The sequence below is a fragment of the Podarcis bocagei genome (assembly GCF_964188305.1).
Source record: "Podarcis bocagei genome assembly, chromosome: 11".
Taxonomy (NCBI): Eukaryota; Metazoa; Chordata; class Lepidosauria; order Squamata; family Lacertidae; genus Podarcis; species Podarcis bocagei.
In genome coordinates, this window is record NC_138136.1 from 53,127,000 (window position 1) to 53,145,094 (window position 18,095).

Consider the following 18,095-nt stretch of genomic DNA (forward strand, 5'->3'; position numbering starts at 1 on the left):
CGCCAAATTGCCGAGGAGGCCAAAGCCACTGCCGGAGAGACACAGGAGAAGCTAGAGCCCCTTGCCAAGAAGGTCTATGAGCATGATGCAACATTGGCCTTGTGGGAGTTACAGAGGAAAGAGAGAAATTTAAAATTAAGACTGATTCCGGAGAACGAAAGAGACAGCCTTGTGGAATACTTGACACGGGAGTTTCTGGATTGTTGGGACCTTGAGGAAGACGAATTTAAAATCACGACTGCCTTCAGATTGGGTAAAAAGCAAGATAGAAAGACACCGAGAGACTGTTTGATTACACTCAGATTCAAGGAGGAAAGAGACAAAATATTAGGATTACACTTCGAAAAGGCCCTGCAAATTGGAAATTCAGCTGTACAGATCTTTAAAGATATCCCAAAATACATTTTGGACTTAAGAAACTTTTACAAGGACTTGGTTCTCTTGCTAAAGAAGAACACTATTCGCTTTAGGTGGGAGTTCCCACAAGGACTGTCATTTGACTACAAGGCAAAGAAAGTGAAAATAAAGACAATTCAAGACAAAGATAAATTTTTGGCAAGATACCAGGAGGATTTACAGAAGGGGACTGTGGACGTACTTGCAGAACAGAGGAGAGCACTGGACATCTTGAATCTCTTGCCTGGACAAAAATCATTACCATCAGAAGAAGAGCAACAACTTGGAGCTGTTGGAGGAGTCCTAAGAAAATAACAAGATGGCTCTGCAATTCCTTAGTTGGAATTGTAATGGGCTCAATGGGCCTTTGAAGAGAAGACAAGTATTTCATATATTGAATAAAGAACAATTGGACTTGATATGCTTACAAGAAACTCACATAACCAGAGCCCATAGGAGATTACTTTCAAATAAAAGGCTAGGACAAGAATTTATTTCATCAGATAAAGTTAAGAAGAGAGGAGTTGTAATATATGTGAAGGAGAAATGGGCTCCAAAAATGATATTCAAAGATGAACAAGGGCGATATCTGGCTGTGGAGATACAAGTACATGGAGAAAAATTCTTAGTTGTTGGAATTTATGCACCAAATGAAGGCAAATCTGACTTCTTTAAGAGACTTCATGAAACCTTGACGGACTATTTGGATTACAATATGATAATCATGGGAGACATGAATGGCGTGGTCTCCACTAATATGGACAAGGCACAAAGACTAACAGTCACTAAAGAAGGGAGACTCCCTAAGACTTTTTTCGAAATGACAGAAAATATGGACTTGATAGACATTTGGAGAACAAGGAACCCTCTGGAGAGAGAGGGAACCTTTTTCTCCCAAGCAATGATGACCTGGACCAGAATTGACCAAATCTGGGTTACTAGTGGACTGGCCCCAAAGATTAAGAAAGTGGAAATCTGCCCAAAAACTTGCTCCGACCATAACGCCGTGAAGATGGAGATGAAACCCACAATAACTGGTCAATTTAGATGGAGAATGAATGACACCCTCTTTCGAGATAAGGAGATTCTCACGAAGGCCCAAAAGACCCTAAAAGACTATTTTGAAATAAATTTGAGGACCGACGTGGAGAAAAGAGTGATCTGGGATGCAAGTAAAGCGGTTATGAGAGGATTTTTGATTCAACAAAATTCAATAAAGAGGAAAAAACAAAATGAGAAAAAAGAGAAGATCTTGGAAATGATAAAGGAAGGAGAGAGGAAATTAAGAACAAAACCAAAGTCTCAGGACATTCTAAGAGAGATCAAGTTATATCAAACCCAATATATGGAATTGATGAACCAAGAGATTGAATGGAAGATAAAGCAAATGAGGCAAAAAACTTTTGAATCAGCAAATAAATGTGGTAAACTTTTGGCATGGCAATTGAAGAAAAGGCAGAAACTAAATACAGTTACAAGTCTAGAGGTGGATGGAAAGAACATATCTAAACCCAATGAAATTAGAAATTGCTTTTTAAGTTATTTTAAAAAACTCTATACTCAAGGCCCGCAAAATGAAGAAGATATAGACAAATTCCTTGGAAGATATGGATTACAAAACATCTCTCAGCAAAGTAAGATGGACTTGAACCAGAGAATCTCAGAACAAGAGATAGAGGCTGCCATTCAGAATATGCAACTGGGCAAATCTCCGGGACCAGATGGATTGACTTCTAGATACTACAAATTGCTGAAGGAATGGTTGATTCAACCATTAAGAGAAGTTTGTAACGAGATCCTTGAAGGAAAAAGGGCACCTGAATCGTGGAAAGAGGCATACATTTCACTTATACCAAAGTCAGAGACTGAAAAGACCCAACTCAAGAACTACCGCCCAATATCATTGCTCAACGTGGATTACAAAATTTTTGCAGACATTTTGGCAAAAAGACTCAAAAGAGTTTTGATGGAGATGATTCATAAGGACCAAGCAGGCTTTCTCCCTAAAAGACACCTGGCGGACAATGTAAGGAATGTTATAGACATTCTGGAAAAGCTAGAGGTGAATATAAACACTAAAGCAGTATTGATATTTGTGGACGCGGAGAAAGCCTTTGACAATATTTCTTGGAGTTTTATGAAGAAGAATCTGCATAGGATGGGGGTAGGTCGGGGTTTTGAGAACGGTATGGCTGCAATATACTCTGAACAAAAGGCCAAACTGATTGTAAATAATGTGGTGACTGAGGAGCTTAAGATAGAAAAAGGAACACGACAGGGGTGCCCGATTTCCCCATTACTCTTTATTACAGTTCTGGAGGTCTTGCTGAATATGATAAGAAATGACCAGCAGGTTAAAGGTGTGCAGGTCGGAGCTAAACATTACAAGTTAAGAGCGTTCGCAGATGACTTAGTATTGACTTTGCAAGAGCCAAACACTAGTACGAAAAAGGTATTAGAAATAATACAACAGTTTGGCCAGGTAGCTGGATTTAAGTTGAACAAGCTAAAAACCAAAGTTTTAGGGAAAAACCTAACAGATATGGAAAAGGAGAAATTTCAAGAGGAAACAGGTTTGACTGTGGTCAAAAAGGTTAAATATCTAGGGGTTTATCTAACATCTAAGAATCAGAATTTGTATAAGGACAACTATGAGAAATGTTGGTCAGAAATTAAAAAAGACTTAGAAATATGGTCAAATTTGAAACTGTCAATGTTAGGCCGAATTGCAGTAATTAAAATGAATGTATTGCCTAGAATGCTATTTTTGTTTCAGACCTTGCAGATTATTGACAAGATGGAATGTTTTAAGAGGTGGCACAAAGATATTTCGAAATTTGTCTGGCAGGGCAAAAAGCCCCGAATTAAATTTAAAATACTGACAGATGCTAAAGAAAGAGGGGGTTTTGCCCTGCCGGACCTAAAATTGTATTATGAGGCAGCAGCTTTTTGCTGGCTCAAAGAATGGATGCTCCTCGAGAATACAGACATCTTGGATCTGGAAGGTTTCAATAACGCTTTTGGTTGGCATGCATATCTTTGGTATGATAAAGTTAACAGTGCCTTTAAAAATCACATTGTCAGAAAAGCATTGTTTAATGTTTGGATAAGATATAAAGATCTATTGGAAAATAAAACCCCTAGATGGGTGTCACCAGTGGAGGCTAATGCTGTGAAAAAACTCAATATGGAGGTCGGATGGCCGAAGTATTGGGAAATCTTAGAACAGGATGGAGATAAGTTCAAATTACAAAGCCAGGAGAAATTGAAACATAAAGTGGAAAATTGGTTTCAATACCGTCAAATAATGGAATTTTTTAAACAGGACAGGAAAGTCGGCTTCCAGGTGGAAAAATCAAAATTAGAAACCGAATTGTTAGAACCTACCATTAAGAATTTATCTAGAATGTATAACTTGTTGCTGAAGTGGAATACACAGGAGGAAACAGTCAAATCAGCCATGATTAAGTGGGCACAGGATGTTGGTCATAACATTATGTCAGATGACTGGGAATGGTTATGGAACACCGGTATCAAATTTACGGCATGTAATGCCTTAAAGGAAAACATTATGAAAATGGTATACAGGTGGTACATGACCCCAGTCAAGCTGGCAAAAATTTATCATTTGCCCGACAACAAATGTTGGAAATGCAAAGAGACTGAAGGTACCTTCTACCACCTTTGGTGGACATGCCCGAAGATTAAGGCTTTCTGGGAAATGATCTATAATGAAATGAAAAAGGTACTTAAATGTACTTTTTTTAAAAAACCAGAGGCCTTTCTCTTGGGCATTGTCGGCCAATTGGTGCCAAAGAAGGACAGAGCTTTTTTCATGTACGCTACAACAGCAGCAAGAATACTCATCGCAAAGTATTGGAAGACTCAAGATCTACCCACTCTGGAAGAATGGCAGATGAAAGTGATGGACTATATGACATTGGCAGAGATGACAGGCAGAATCCGTGATCAAGGAAAAGAGACAGCGGAAGAAGAATGGAGAAAATTCAAAAGATATCTTAAGGACTATTATAAACTTAATGAATGTTAGAGTGTTTTGGTTTTTAGGAACAAAGGGATACAGTGACATAAGGTTAGAATATAGAGATGACTAAGATGATTAAGGTTGGAAAGTAACAATTGGGAGTTGCTATAAAATTATGGACATTGGGATGCAGAAAGGGGGGGTATGGGGAAGTCTTAGAAAAGAGGTTTATGAAAATATGTTATGAAATTATACGTGTATGTTTGTTTTCTTAAGTGTTTGTTTGTTCTTTAAAAATTTCGTAAAACCAATAAAAATTTTATAAAAAAAAAAAAATAATACATTTCAGAAGTCAGGACTAGTATGAGTCCATTCTCCACACCTTGAAGTTTCCTACTAGGATGCAAAGAAGGAAAGTCTGGCACTGTAGAGAGATGTGTAAAATAATTTCTGGACAGTTAAAGAAGGTTTGTGAGCCAAGGTTGTGGCCACTATGAGATTATGAAAATACAGTTTTGGGAAGTACTTGTGGACAGAGAGAATATATACCTAAGAAGCCCCATCCAATGAGACCAAAATCCCAGAGAACCCCAATACCTGGTTACCTTGAACCAGAGAATTCAGCACTTGGTATTGTCTGAAATTGCCTCTTAGGGAGATGCATATACACAATCATGAAGGTCATAGAAATAATGAGGGGTGATGGATCTAAGTATAGCCCTTGGTACCAGATGCAGACACAATTAGGATGTAACAGCTATTATCATACACACTGTCCTGATGGGAAAAGGCACATCTGTGAAGCATATGCAAAATGGACCCAATTCATCAAATTATTTGTCCATATTGATGCAGACAAAAACATCAAGGGTGAAATGAAGAGGTTTCTGTACAGTGCTTTGCTATAGATTGATAACGGCGATAGGATTGGTAGAGAAGATCAACAGGTTCTCGAAACAAGAGAAAAACACTTATGTCTGCCAAACTCTCAGTGCCATGGATAGTTCAATGGGCAGGACTCAATACTGGAAGTATTTGTCCCTGGCAGCAAAGTGAAGGAATCAATGGTACTGAAGTTACAGATGGACCCAATCAACTATCTTTCTTCAGGACAGTGAAGTAATAAAAGTAGAAACCATATTGATGTTTATGTATGGGAACAGATTCAATAGGTCCTTTGTTTACAACAGGGTTCTCCTTCCAAAGCAATACTAAACTATGACAGATACTGTAGAAGTGAAGTTCTGTGGAATAACCTAATCTGACAATGGCAAACACCCAACTGTCCAAATCCATCTTTGAATGTAAACTAGAGAATGAAATGGATGCCTTAGCATGGAAAAATGGATGACTATATGTAGAAATTGTCTAAATCTCAGGAAGTTCACCCTTTGGCTTCTGATACTTCCTTTTGGAAGAGTATGTTTTCTTAGCTGGGAGATGTCTCAGGGACTTTGGGGATAAGCAACTGTAGTGTCATTTGTGCTAGCAGAATGAGGTGGCACCTCTCAGATATATAACTAGAAATATTCAAGAGCACCATCAGATTGTGCACTAAATAAACCATCCGATTTTAAGCACACCCATCCAACTGCTTTGAAACCAGTGGGATAGAAAGTTTGTCCTTTGAGGGGGGATACCAATATTGTAGAAGCCTGTTGAGAACTGGTATCATTGCTCAGCAAGGAAGTTGTTTGAGCAGATGTGCTAGTAGGGTTGCCATATGTCCTCTCTCCACCCCAGGATACATCCTCTTTTCATGGGTATGTAAAATGAGAGTTGTCACAGCGATCCATAGGAAAGAGTCGAAGTCGGCAAATGTGTCCTCTTCGTTGCTCTTCAAAATATGGCAACCCTATCTCTGTAAATGAGTTCCCTCATTGGGTCTATTCCCACATCAGGGCACTGAATAAAAATAAATCCAGGAGAATAATTTCTTCATGTTGTGTTTGGTGTTGACCTTTTACTCTCCACCAGCATAGATCAGGCCCTCTGAAATAGGAACTCCTCACCACTCCAAGCTTGTTGTCGTTGTTAAAAACGTGCCTTTGCTGTTCCACAGATGTACAAGTTGCTGAATACAGAAGAATAATTCGTGGGAAGCAGAATTCACAACATCTAAGACAAATCACATGTCACCTCCCCTGCAATGGCAACAAGTGAGAGAAAGGGAAGAAGGAAATGTGGGGTTTCATAAGGAAATTTACGGGGGGGACGGGACACTGTAGTGATCCTGATTCCATGGAAGTCAGACGTTAACTGACTGGGAGGGGATCTGTTGCATCTTCAGGACATAGATGGACACATCCTACTTAACCATGGGTAGGTGCACTTGCCCTCTGACTAGTGTTCTAGAAAGTTCTGAAGATACAGGTTCAGAACCCATTAGGGGCCTTCACAACGAAGAACGAAGTGCGTTCTCATTTTCACATTCTTGCAGAACTATCTTTTCAGCTGATAGTGTTTTAAATGCAGAGTCATATTTGCTTTTAGGAATTTAGCAGTAGGCCTTATCAGTCTGCTAAAAATTCATAGATGTTTTTCTCTTCTTTCTTTTTGTTCTCTCCCAGTTGGAGAAGCAATCTTGTCATTCCTGCTTTTGTTGAAACAAGACATTGAGTTCCACGGCATCAATGCAACTGGATGCAGCTGGATGCCATCCCAAATTGGTCAGAACATTAAAAACTCAACCTCCCATACTAAATAAGACTGCCTAGTCATTAGGAAATGTTGCATTAGCATTCCAGGCTAAATTGAAAAAGAAGCATTATTTTGGGAGAACACTTTCACAAAGAAACTAGCATTTCTAATGAAGCATTTGAATTTTCTCTTCTCCTACCCACCATAAGGTTGTGTGTGTGTGTGTATGTGTAAGTTTTCCGAATTATTACTTCTGATACTGTGCCATTTTATTCCAAATATTTTATTCAGGACTTCACATATAATTACCTTCCTAATAAAAAGAGCTATTAGGATGTAAAGATCCTCTCTCCCTTCCATGCTCTTTTAAAATTATGACCTACTCAAGCTTGAAATCAAAGGCAGTGCTGAATGCAATAACTCAGCCGAAACCTTCTCATTGGGCTTTTGCAGCCTCATAACTGATAAATATGCAAATTTAGCTCCCTTTTGGTGATTTGCCTGCGAAAACAGGGATTAACTCTGAATGAATGCGGAAAGTTCAGCACTGGGAAGTATGCACACAACATTTTGTTCATGTTACCACTTATGGATGTCAATAAACACTGCAACAAAAAGCCAGAATACTGGAATGGGAGTGGTAGGTAACACTTAGAAGGCATCATTTCGGTTCATAGCCAGTATCCTGCTGTAATGGTGCAGACCATTCGCTGGCTGCTGCCAATATGGAAACTGTTGTAGAAGGACTTCCTTTTTAAAAAACTTTCTGGCACCTTGTTTGTAAACATTTGCACTGGGGGGTGTTACCCCCAGTAGTGCTGGCAAAATGTCATACCTTGTGACACAACATCCTATTTACCATCCTATTCTAGGAATTTCTTCACCAGCACACAGATCTAGCCACTGGTTCTTTAACTCACTGTCTGCACCTAGGACTTGCTTGATGTCGACAAAGCTCAGCGTTTCCCATACGTTAGACGTTTTCATCTTGGATAGTTGTGTTGCGGAGTTATGAAACCAAGCAGTCTTTGGGGGTGTCAGGATGAAGCAGAGAGAGGGCTAGAGCGAGCATCCTTTCCCACTGTGGTGCTGCTAAAGGTGGCCCAGGGTGGCACAAAACCTGCATAGCTCAATTCCTAGCTTAGGAGCAGAACAACTGCATATCAGAGCTCGTTTCAGATGTTGACAGCATGGCTCTGTTGCCAATTAACTCCCCCCTCTACTCATATCTTATGTTTAGGCATACGTTTAACTATGGGGAGATTTGCAAATACTTGCTATGTGGGCGATTTCTCTGCATAAATGGCTCCACCGTTTGTGCAAGTTGAGTGCTTAAAATAATATTTCTTGGCTTTAATTTTTTTTTTAAAAAAATGAGTGTTATTGTTATTTTTCTTCATGTTTTGTGCTGTTGAGAATACTTCCAACCCTTTGGTGCTATGCGATGATGCTTTTGCGTTGAAACGATGAAAAGTAAGAGGATCTACATATTTTATATGATATCACAGTGGCCTACAATGTGCATCGCAATGCACCTGGAAGATCTACACACACAAAAACTCTCCTAGAACCCTCTTTAGCAAGTTAAAAAAAATTGTTGGGCCTGCTACACATATTATCCTGGTGGTGTAATTTTGGCGGGGAACCTGACGCACATGGGTGCTTCCTCACAGTTGAACACGCCAATTTCAACAACACTGGGATTAAATCATTATGAATAAAACTAGCACAAAGCACAAGAAGGCTCCCTTCCCAAAACGCCAAGCCACATGAGTGATGGGTATGCAAAACATGGATAAATGTTGCTAGCGGTATCAAAAACTCTTTTGGCTTCCTTAGAAATTCCTACAGTGCTTCTGCCTGAGGAGAAAAATCTAGTTTGGCTTCTCATTTCATATTATGAACAATCCAGGGACAGAGCAATGGATAAGCTCCCCTCCAGCTCATCTCATTATTTATTTCTCACTTACTCAGAGATCTCTTGGAGTAGGGATGGGGAAGCCTGTAAGTTCTCCATATCTTGCTAGACTCCAGCTCTTATCAGCCCCAACTAGCATGGCCAATGGTCAGGGCTGATGGGAGTTGTAGTTCAGCAACACATGTAGTTCAGCAGGTTCCTCACTTGGACTTAGCGAAAATGAAGGGTGTTTATTTTTGCAAATGTTTGTAGAATTGGTAATGCTGTAGCATCTGGGGAGCTTCCTGTCTGTGTTCTCTACTACCCTTCCCATAAGGGGGCCAGAGGTGAGAAGGGCTGGTAGGGAGCATAAATAGTCGTAAAGGTCCTTCTTTAAGACCTAGGCACTCCAACCTGGATGCTCATGTGGAGAATTGGTTAATGCTGGGAAAGTGAGAGATATTAGAAACTTGTTTGCACAGGCTCTCTGGCAACAATCAGTTTTGGGAAAGGAGAAGGGCTGGAGGAAGTGATGGCTTGCTAGCAACAGGGAATGTTGACAGCAGGATGAGTCCATTACATGCTCGGTGGAACCGCAGGCTTGGCTTGGAATGGGCTTCAGTGGGAACGGGAATGACTTGTAAAGTGTCTTTACAAGTTTTCAAATTATAAATTTTGGCAGCAGAATCACTTCTGACAATCTGTGGATGGGCACTCACTCTACCACCCACTAAGAAATGCCAGGAGTCTCTTTGACTTCCCTCAAAAGATCTCAGGAGTTTCACCTGAGGAAGAACCACCCAAATCATTTTGAATTTCACTGGGGACAAAATTGGTGGCCTCCCTCATGTGGAGAGAGGCCAGCCTAGGTCAGGTTACCAGCCACATGATAATGTGTGAAGCAGACCTTAAGTAAGATCCCACCCTGCACACACTGCGAAGATCAGCAGAACAAAATAGGCCAACAGGAGGCACTGGGGGTGGGTCATGGAGACATCTTGTTTCTTGCTTCTCAGGGCTGCTCTTTCATCACTGCTTCAGACTGTTGCTTGACCAATAGGAATGCACGATGCCATTTCAAGACTGTGAGATCTCTCCATAGAACGGGGTTTGATGGCGCATCGGTTGGCTTTATGGCAGACGCGGGTGTTAGGTGGTGGTGTGTGTGTGAAACGCTGGTATGCTGCAATGTTCCCGGGTTACTCCATTCTTCTGTTCATCCAAAGCTTTCAGAAGGCCGAGCCTGTGATGGCATTAAGCTGCTTCATCAGCCCCTCCAAACTAGCCATCTGTTCACTAAGATCATCCTGTTCATATACCTGTGGAGAAAGCAAGCAGCTAGTTAATGCTGTTTCTTTAAGCTTGCGTCCGAATCTATCCAAGATAATCAGCATGGATAACAATTACGACCAGTCACTGCAGAAACATGGAAAACTGCATTTAAGATTGGGGAAAAATAGAAAGGGACAGATCCATCCATCCCTACCCTGGATCCAACCCTGACCTTCTCCTGTCCTGCCAGTTTTAAAAGCAGTCTTTCGGCGGATATTTTCAGCATGACTATCCTGATTCAGTATCAGTACATCACGCATGTAAAATGGAAGAGGTTGAAGGGAATGTCCTATAAAAGACATCTTTATTTATATGTGTTTGAAAGGGAATGGCATTATTTGAAAGTAAGTTGGGAGGAAACTCAAGTGTTAATAAAAGGTCATTGTCTTTAGCATGCCCATAGAGGTTGAGTGGGACTGAGAGCCTGAACTTTGCTCCCCATTGGCTCCTCTTCCATTATCTCCTCTAAGTGCTCCCACTTCCGCAGAGGCTTCCCTTGGGAAATAATTTGTCCAGCCATTACGAAAAATAAGATATTTAGAGCTGAAATGTTCCACACTCGACAGCTCCTTATACCAGTCATTTCAACCAAAGTGGTTGTTTTCATTTCTTCACTCCCTTCCCAATTGCATGGCGCCAGGCTGCCTTATCTCCCGTACACAGAATGGCCGTCAAGCCTTGGAAACCATTCAGAGGCAAAAAAAAAGCTGTGCAATAATCCAAGAGCTGCCCTGGGATGGCATTAGTGCAGCGATGGCTTTTGCCCACCAGTTAGGCTGCCTATTGTGTTTCTGCTCACTTCAATTACCATTTGTTTCAGTTGCTGCTGCTACTTGCAGGAGATGGCCTCTAAATCATGGTGCTTGAATTGCACTAGTGGAGCAAAAGCCCTGGACAGGATCCAGAAAGGGAAATAGAACCGCAAAACACCAGAAAGAAAGAAAAAAATCACTGGAAAGATTCTTCCTTTTAGGGTGTGAGAATAATAAGGGGGGCAGATTTAAAATCCTTCTACACTGGCTCCCAGTATGTTCCCGAGCACAATTCAAAGTGTTGGTGCTGATCTTTAAAGCCCTAAATGACATTGGCCCTATATAGCTGAAGGAGTGTCTCCACCCCCATCGTTCAGCCCAGACACTGAGGTCCAGCTCCGAGGGTCTTCCAGCAGTTCCCCTACTGTGAGAAGTGAAATTACATGGAACCAGGCAGAGGACCTTCTCTCTCTCTCTCTATATATATATATACATAAAATTTCCAAAAAAAACATACAGCATATTTTCTTATCTTATACAATGTTTTGGCCTTCCATCAACCACATCTGAAGATTTTTCAGTCTTTATCACTTAATCTGCATTTCATTAGTTTCACTATTACTTTTAATAGTCCTTCACTAATAATTCTCTTCATGCTTTTCTCTGCAATATTTCACATAGTCCTCCTTACAAAACTTCTTGCAGTCCTACCAGTGTAATCTGTTGATTCCAATTGCTTTTCAAATAATTCACATATTTACTCCAGTCCTCTGAGAATCTCTGACCCTGCAGGTTTCGAATCCTTCCTGTCATTTTATCAAATTCTGCATAGTCCATTAATTTCAGGCAGAGGACCTTCTTGGTAGTGGCACCCACCCTGTGGAATGCCCTCCCACCAGATGTCAAGGAAATAAACAACTATTTGACTTTTAGAAGACATCTGAAGGCAGCCCTGTTTAGGGAAGTTTTTAATGTTTGATGTTTGATGTTTTATTGTATTTTTAATATGTTGTTGGGAGCCACCCAGAGTGGCTGGGGCAACCCAGTCAGATGTGCGGAGTATGATGATGATGATGATGATGATGATGATGATTAAATTCTGCTTGTGGAAGTGGCTGAACACACTTCCATGTGGGAGAGCTTTACATTCAGAGGCAAAGGTTGAAACTATATAGATTACTGTATCAGGGTCCCCCATTTTGTGGAAGCTGGTAGCTGCCAAGAATGTAGGGTACAGTCGGAGCCATCTATATGGCACGTGCATTTCGAATGATGCAGCCCCCATCTGGACCAAGTCTGTTCTAGATTGCAAACGGGGAGAGCACAGGAGTCTATGCTCTTTCATTCAAAATAATAATGATAAAATCATTGCACACAGAAAACTAGCAGGCCAGCTAAGCTAAGAACTTTTTCCCTGGTGTGTGACGCAGTCAGGTAATTTTTGACTCTGGACTTAACAGGCTTACAGAGGGCCAACTCTTTAGATGGCAACAGGTATTACTTATTTCAAAATGTGAGCCAGCCCTGCTGTGTTTGGGTCTCTCCTGCTGTTTCACCTGACTGGGGCCATGGTCACCCACTCCAAAGTTCTGCCCCAACAGCACTACTGCTCTTTGTGATCTAGCTTTTTCCATGGAGAGACTGGTTTCCATCCAACCAGAGCCAAACTAGACTCAGCATTACTTGCAATATTGCAATCAAAGTGCACATCTTTTTGTTATGTATTTAGAAGTCTCAGGGAAACCTGAATGCACTTGGAACCATGGTGGTTGGGGAGGAGAAGTTTAACGCTTTCCTGCCCTGCCATGGTGACAACAGAATCCTCTTCTGTGAAGCTGAGACTTGCATTGCGAGAAGACTTCCCACTGTCACCCACACAAGTTGGCCAACAAAGATTTGAAGGTACATAGCATCCTTGTGGAAAACTGTGGTTCCCGTGATCTACTCCCCATGTTTGTTGAGATTCATCTCAGAAAGATTTTGAACTTCCTCAGGGGTTGATAAGCTTTCTCAACTGAGACAAATCTGTGCTTCCGGGGTTGGCGTGAATGGCGGATGGACTGCGGGTTTGACAGCTCTGGCAGGCCCGACACTGCAGAGGTCCATAGGGGAAGCGCCAAGGCGAGGCGTAGCCCCCCCCCCCAAAGCCTCAAAGGAAAATTTGAGGTGCCAAGGGGTCCTGCAGATCGCAACGGCAGCTCAGGCTACGGGGGGGGGGGAGCTGAGGAGAAGCCGGCGAATTAGGCACTCTGCAGAGCGAAGCCTCTGAACCAGCCAGTAGCACCTACCATTCCAACTAACTTCAAACTGATTTGCAAGGTGAGAAGGAAATTAACTATTAATTGTTAATTCGGCAAAACGGGAGGATAAAAAGGAAGTCCACTCCCGTCCCTGGGTATTTAAACTGCGTGAAAAACTCTACAAGTGAAAAAGTTGCAGGCTAGCCTTGGAAGTTAAAACAGCTAATGGCTGAGAAGGACAAAGGATTTTACAAAGTTCTGTGAATACCTTTCAGGATACTTTGCAGATCTTTTTTTTTTTTTTTTAAAAAATGAATTTGAATTTGAAAAACAAACCTGAACTTGAGAGTGCATTTGAACTTGACACAGATTCTGTAATATATTAATATTGAACCTGAAAAGTCAATGTTAAGGCTCTAATTGACTGCAGGTAAGCTTTGGGAGAAAAAAAAATGGGGATGAAATGTGGGAGAAATGAGTATTATCCCTTGTATTCTAAACAAGGGAAGTGCAAACCGCAATACGGTAGAGGAGGAAGAGGAAGAGGAGGAAATGGGACAGTTATTTTCAGCGCTAGCCTTGCTTCTCCAGTAACACCTGCCTTTGGCAGTCCCATCAATCCAATTGGTATGAGACTGGATCTACAAACCATTTCAGCTAGTGCTTCCAGGCTACAAGAGAGCCATGGACGTGTGCTTACATTTGCAGCATCCTCTGTTTGTTTGTGACCTTCTTCTGAGGCTTCTGGGGCTGTCGGCACTGAAACGGGAAGCAGAGGGGATCTTGCTTTGCCAGCTAGTCCAAGCGATGCTGTCTTAACCTGAGCCTTGGGAAGGTTGGGTGCTGCAATATAAATGGAGAAGTCAGGACTATATTAGCCCATGAATCATGCCCTGAAGAAAGCAGAAGCAACATGAGAATACACATTAAATCAGCTGTATTTTGCCCAGGCCATTCCTTACATTTATAATCTGTTATCACCTAAAATGTGTAGCACACATTTTTTAAAAGAATGAAACCACAACAGCATATTGAATCTAAACAGCCCAAGACCCAAATAGGAATCTTAAAATAAAACCCAGTTAGATTAATGCTACAGTCTTAAGCATACTTACCTGGAAGTAAGTTCCACAGAAATGAATCACAACCATTTCCAAGTCAATTAGAGGTGATATCTAGGTAATAAACACTTTTAAATTTTTCATGGATTTTGATGGGCTACCCAGCTACATGCTCAAGTGTTTCCCACTGCAATCAATGAGTGCAAAATATTAAATCCCCCCCAGTCAAAGGATGGATGAATCTCAATTTTCGTCTCTCTCGGTTTCTCATTTTTCTGATCTTAAGTTCAGTACACATTTCCACATCGGTTTGCAATTTTTTTAAAAAGTCCTCATGAAAATTCAGCAGCATTTTAGTGTGAATTTCTCCATACAGCTGCAATTTTGTATGTAGTTTTTCTTAATATCCACATTTGATGCATAGAATTATATTAATTAATATATGCATTTTTATGCCCATTTCACCCTAGTATATGCATTTTTGCACTCATTACTTCGTTGGAGAGCTACATCACATAAGTCAGAGAAACATGAATTTCAAAGGATGACTGCGCTCCAGTTTGCATTTTTTTTGTCTGCGTGTGAATTAGGTAAATTGGCCTTTATATGCTAACTGAATCTAATTTTGCATCTACAGAAATATTGTAAAGAAGTAGACTGACTAGTTGGGTTTGACCAAACACTTACAATCAACAAAATAGAGAGATCAAGATGTAATAACAGGAAAATATCAAAACGTATGTAAGAGGTAATTTGAAAATAAGTATGGTATAAAAAGGAGGAGAATATTATAACATTTAATTTAACAAGCTAGAGAAGTTAATGTGTAAAGAACCAGAGAAGGAAGTTGAGAGAAGTCGTAGGGAGGAGGGGGGAAGGGGAACTGTATTTTTCTTTTTTCAAGGAATAATGTTATTGTGATGAATATAAAACTGTAAAACCTAATAATTATTTTTTTTAAAAAATGGGAAGGTTTTTGGTGGTGGAAAAATCAAATACAATGGTGCCTCGCAAGACGAAAAGAATCCGTTCGGTGATTCTCATCGTCTAGCGGTTTTTTTGTCTTGCGAAGCAAGCCCATTGACGGATTAGCGGATTAGCGCTATTAGCGGCTTATCTGCTGATCGGATCAGCTGATAAGCGGTTTAGCAGCTTAGAAAAAAGGGGGGAAGGAAAAAACCAGCAGGAACTCACAAGACATTGTCGTCTTGCGAAGCAAGCCCATAGGAAATTTGTCTTGCGAAGCACCTCCAAAACGGAAAACTCTTTCGTCTAGCGAGTTTTCCGTCTTGCGAGGCATTCGTCTTGCGGGGCACCACTGTATATCACGAGCGCTTGGCAGAACATCAAAGCATCTTTAGGCACAGAAAAGAATAGGGGTTTGCAATATTGACCTGAGGGACTGGATGCAGAAGGAAGGATTTGGGGGCCAGCTCAAGTATGTATACTAAGAGTGGTTGACCTTGAGTAAAGAGAGGCAGAGAGGGCTAAGAGACTTGTCTGCACCCTCACAAAACCACAACTACACTAAGGGGAAGCTATCACAGTTAAATTGGTATAAAAAGGCTGCATTTGTAGCTGGACTGAGCAGAGCCAAAATGCCAAAAATGAGAGGAAATTTTTGCAGAGTGGAAACAATCCCAGGGATGCTTATCTGCTATGGCTTTCTTTCTCTGCAGCCTTGAAAGCAGCTACTCTTTCTCTCCTTACGCAGCGAGAGATAATTCTTGGTCAGTTGGCAGGTCAATTGGTTTCAACTACCACCGTTCTCCTCCCAGAAGGTGCCGGGACGGGGCAAATATTTACTGTATTTCTTTAAAATAACCGATACACCAGTAAATATAACAAAATCTTGAAGCAGTTCACATCAACCGTGAAATCACAAGCAAAAAGTAAATACATTAAAAAAGAAAAAGTTAAGCAAAGCAAAGCATTTAAACAGAAACACTGAGCAATGTGACCAGAGGCAGGGAAAGTCTATGGAAACTACCGTATTTTTTGCTCTATAAGACTCACTTTTTCCCTCCTAAAAAGTAAGGGGAAATGTGTGTGCGTCTTATGGAGTGAATGCAGGCTGCGCAGCTATCCTAGAAGCCAGAACAGCAAGAGGGATTGCTGCTTTCACTGCGCAGCTATCCCTCTTGCTGTTCTGGCGTCTGAGATTCAGAATATTTTTTTTTCTTGTTTTCCTCCTCCAAAAACTAGGTGCGTCTTGTGGTCCGGTTGCGTCTTATAAAGCAAAAAATATGGTAGTAGGGATTTCAGGAGCTGCTTAAATCTGGCCACAGTGGGTGCCTCCCAAACTGCATGAGGAAGTGTGGGCCAGAAGGCTGGTGTCACTACAGACAAATAACTTTGTCTCAACGCAAGAAGCAGTGCCATTGCTTGGACCTTCTGAGAGAAAAATAATGCTGATGTCCTGAAGACTTTTCTCTACTCCATTGTGTTTTGGTAGTGTGTCCATGTGTGGAAAAAGAGAGCAGAGGCTATGCAGTCTTGAGAAACCATTAATATGTGTGATCAGGGAGGAGAGTACTAGCTTCACCCCTGCTACCCCACACGTTAGAGGGTGACTTTTCAAGGTAGGCCGTGTGTGTGTTTCTGCTTATGTAGGCACCCCATATGTAGGCACCCCATATGTAGGCACCCAGGGACGTGGGTGGTGCTGTGGGTTAAACCACAGAGCCTAGGACTTGCCGATCAGAAGGTCGGCAGTTCAAATCCTCGTGGTGGGGTGAGCTCCCGTTGCTTGGTCCCAGCTCCTGCCAACCTAGCAGTTCAAAAGCACGTCAAAGTGCAAGTAGATAAATAGGTACCGCTCCAGTGGGAAGGTAAATGGCGTTTCCGTGCACTGCTGTGGTTCGTCAGAAGCGGCTTAGTCATGCTGGCCACATGACCCGGAAGCTACATGCCGGCTCCCTCGGCCAATAAAGCAAGATGAGTGCCGCAACCCCAGAGTCGTTCATGACTGGACCTAATGGTCAGGGGTCCCTTTACCTTTAGGCACCCCATGCAATGTAGAACCCCGAATTCCATGAGTCTGCATCATGTGGAGAGTCTCCATGACCATGGCAGGCTTCCTCTTTTGGATATTTGATCTTCAGCTCATGGAGGGTGACAGGCACAGTGGTTTGGGGCAGAATTGCCATCCTCGACCTTGCTCCCTGTCCCTCTCTTGTATATCTGGATTTGTAGAACACCTAGAGCTAAACAATGAGTATTTTGCAAGTACTCCCTTAAAAGAGATGCTGGTTCATCAGGGCTTTCCTCTTTCACGATCACTCGTAGCCTAGTAAGATTGTCTTCCATAAACACGATTTTAACAATGAGTCCATAAGTGACTGTGGAGGCCAATTCTTGATCCTTCCACAGTGGGGACATTGGTTTCCGAGTGGGAGTTGATCACAGTGTGGATTTGCCAAGCGTGCCTTCCTCTTAGCACGTTTCTCCCTTGCGTCCTGAGTTTGAGTGTCCTCAAAGCCCATGACACCTTTGGTAAAGGCTGTTCTCCAACTGGAGTGCTCACAGGCAAGTGTTGGTGTTTATACTACATTTTTAAAGATTTGCCTTGAGACAGTCTTTAAACCTCTTTTCTTGACCACCAGCATTACACATTCCATTTTTAAGTTTGGAATAGAGTACAGTGGTACCTCGGGTTAAGTACTTAATTCATTCCGGTGTCCGTTCTTAACCTGAAACTGTTCTTAACCTAAAGCACCACTAATGGGGCCTCCTGCTGCTGCTGCGCCACCAGAGCATGATTTCTGTTCTCATCCTAAAGCAAAGTTCTTA

The 18,095-nt window shown here is 41.6% G+C and overlaps 1 protein-coding gene across 4 annotated transcripts in view; it reads right to left on the reverse strand.

Annotated features, from left to right (window-relative positions):
- Positions 1 to 9,897: 9,897 nt before the first annotated feature.
- DCC (DCC netrin 1 receptor) overlaps positions 9,898 to 18,095 on the reverse strand; it is a gene marked incomplete at its 5' end in the record, with an annotated part of 959,801 nt that continues 951,603 nt past the window's right edge. For all 4 annotated transcript variants that reach the window (XM_081212644.1, XM_081212643.1, XM_081212642.1 and 1 more), the window contains 2 exons: positions 9,898 to 10,237; positions 13,943 to 14,085. In XM_081212644.1, coding sequence (XP_081068770.1) covers positions 10,148 to 10,237; positions 13,943 to 14,085 — 233 coding nt within the window. In that variant the 3' untranslated portion in view covers positions 9,898 to 10,147. The remainder of the gene's footprint in view (positions 10,238 to 13,942; positions 14,086 to 18,095) is intronic.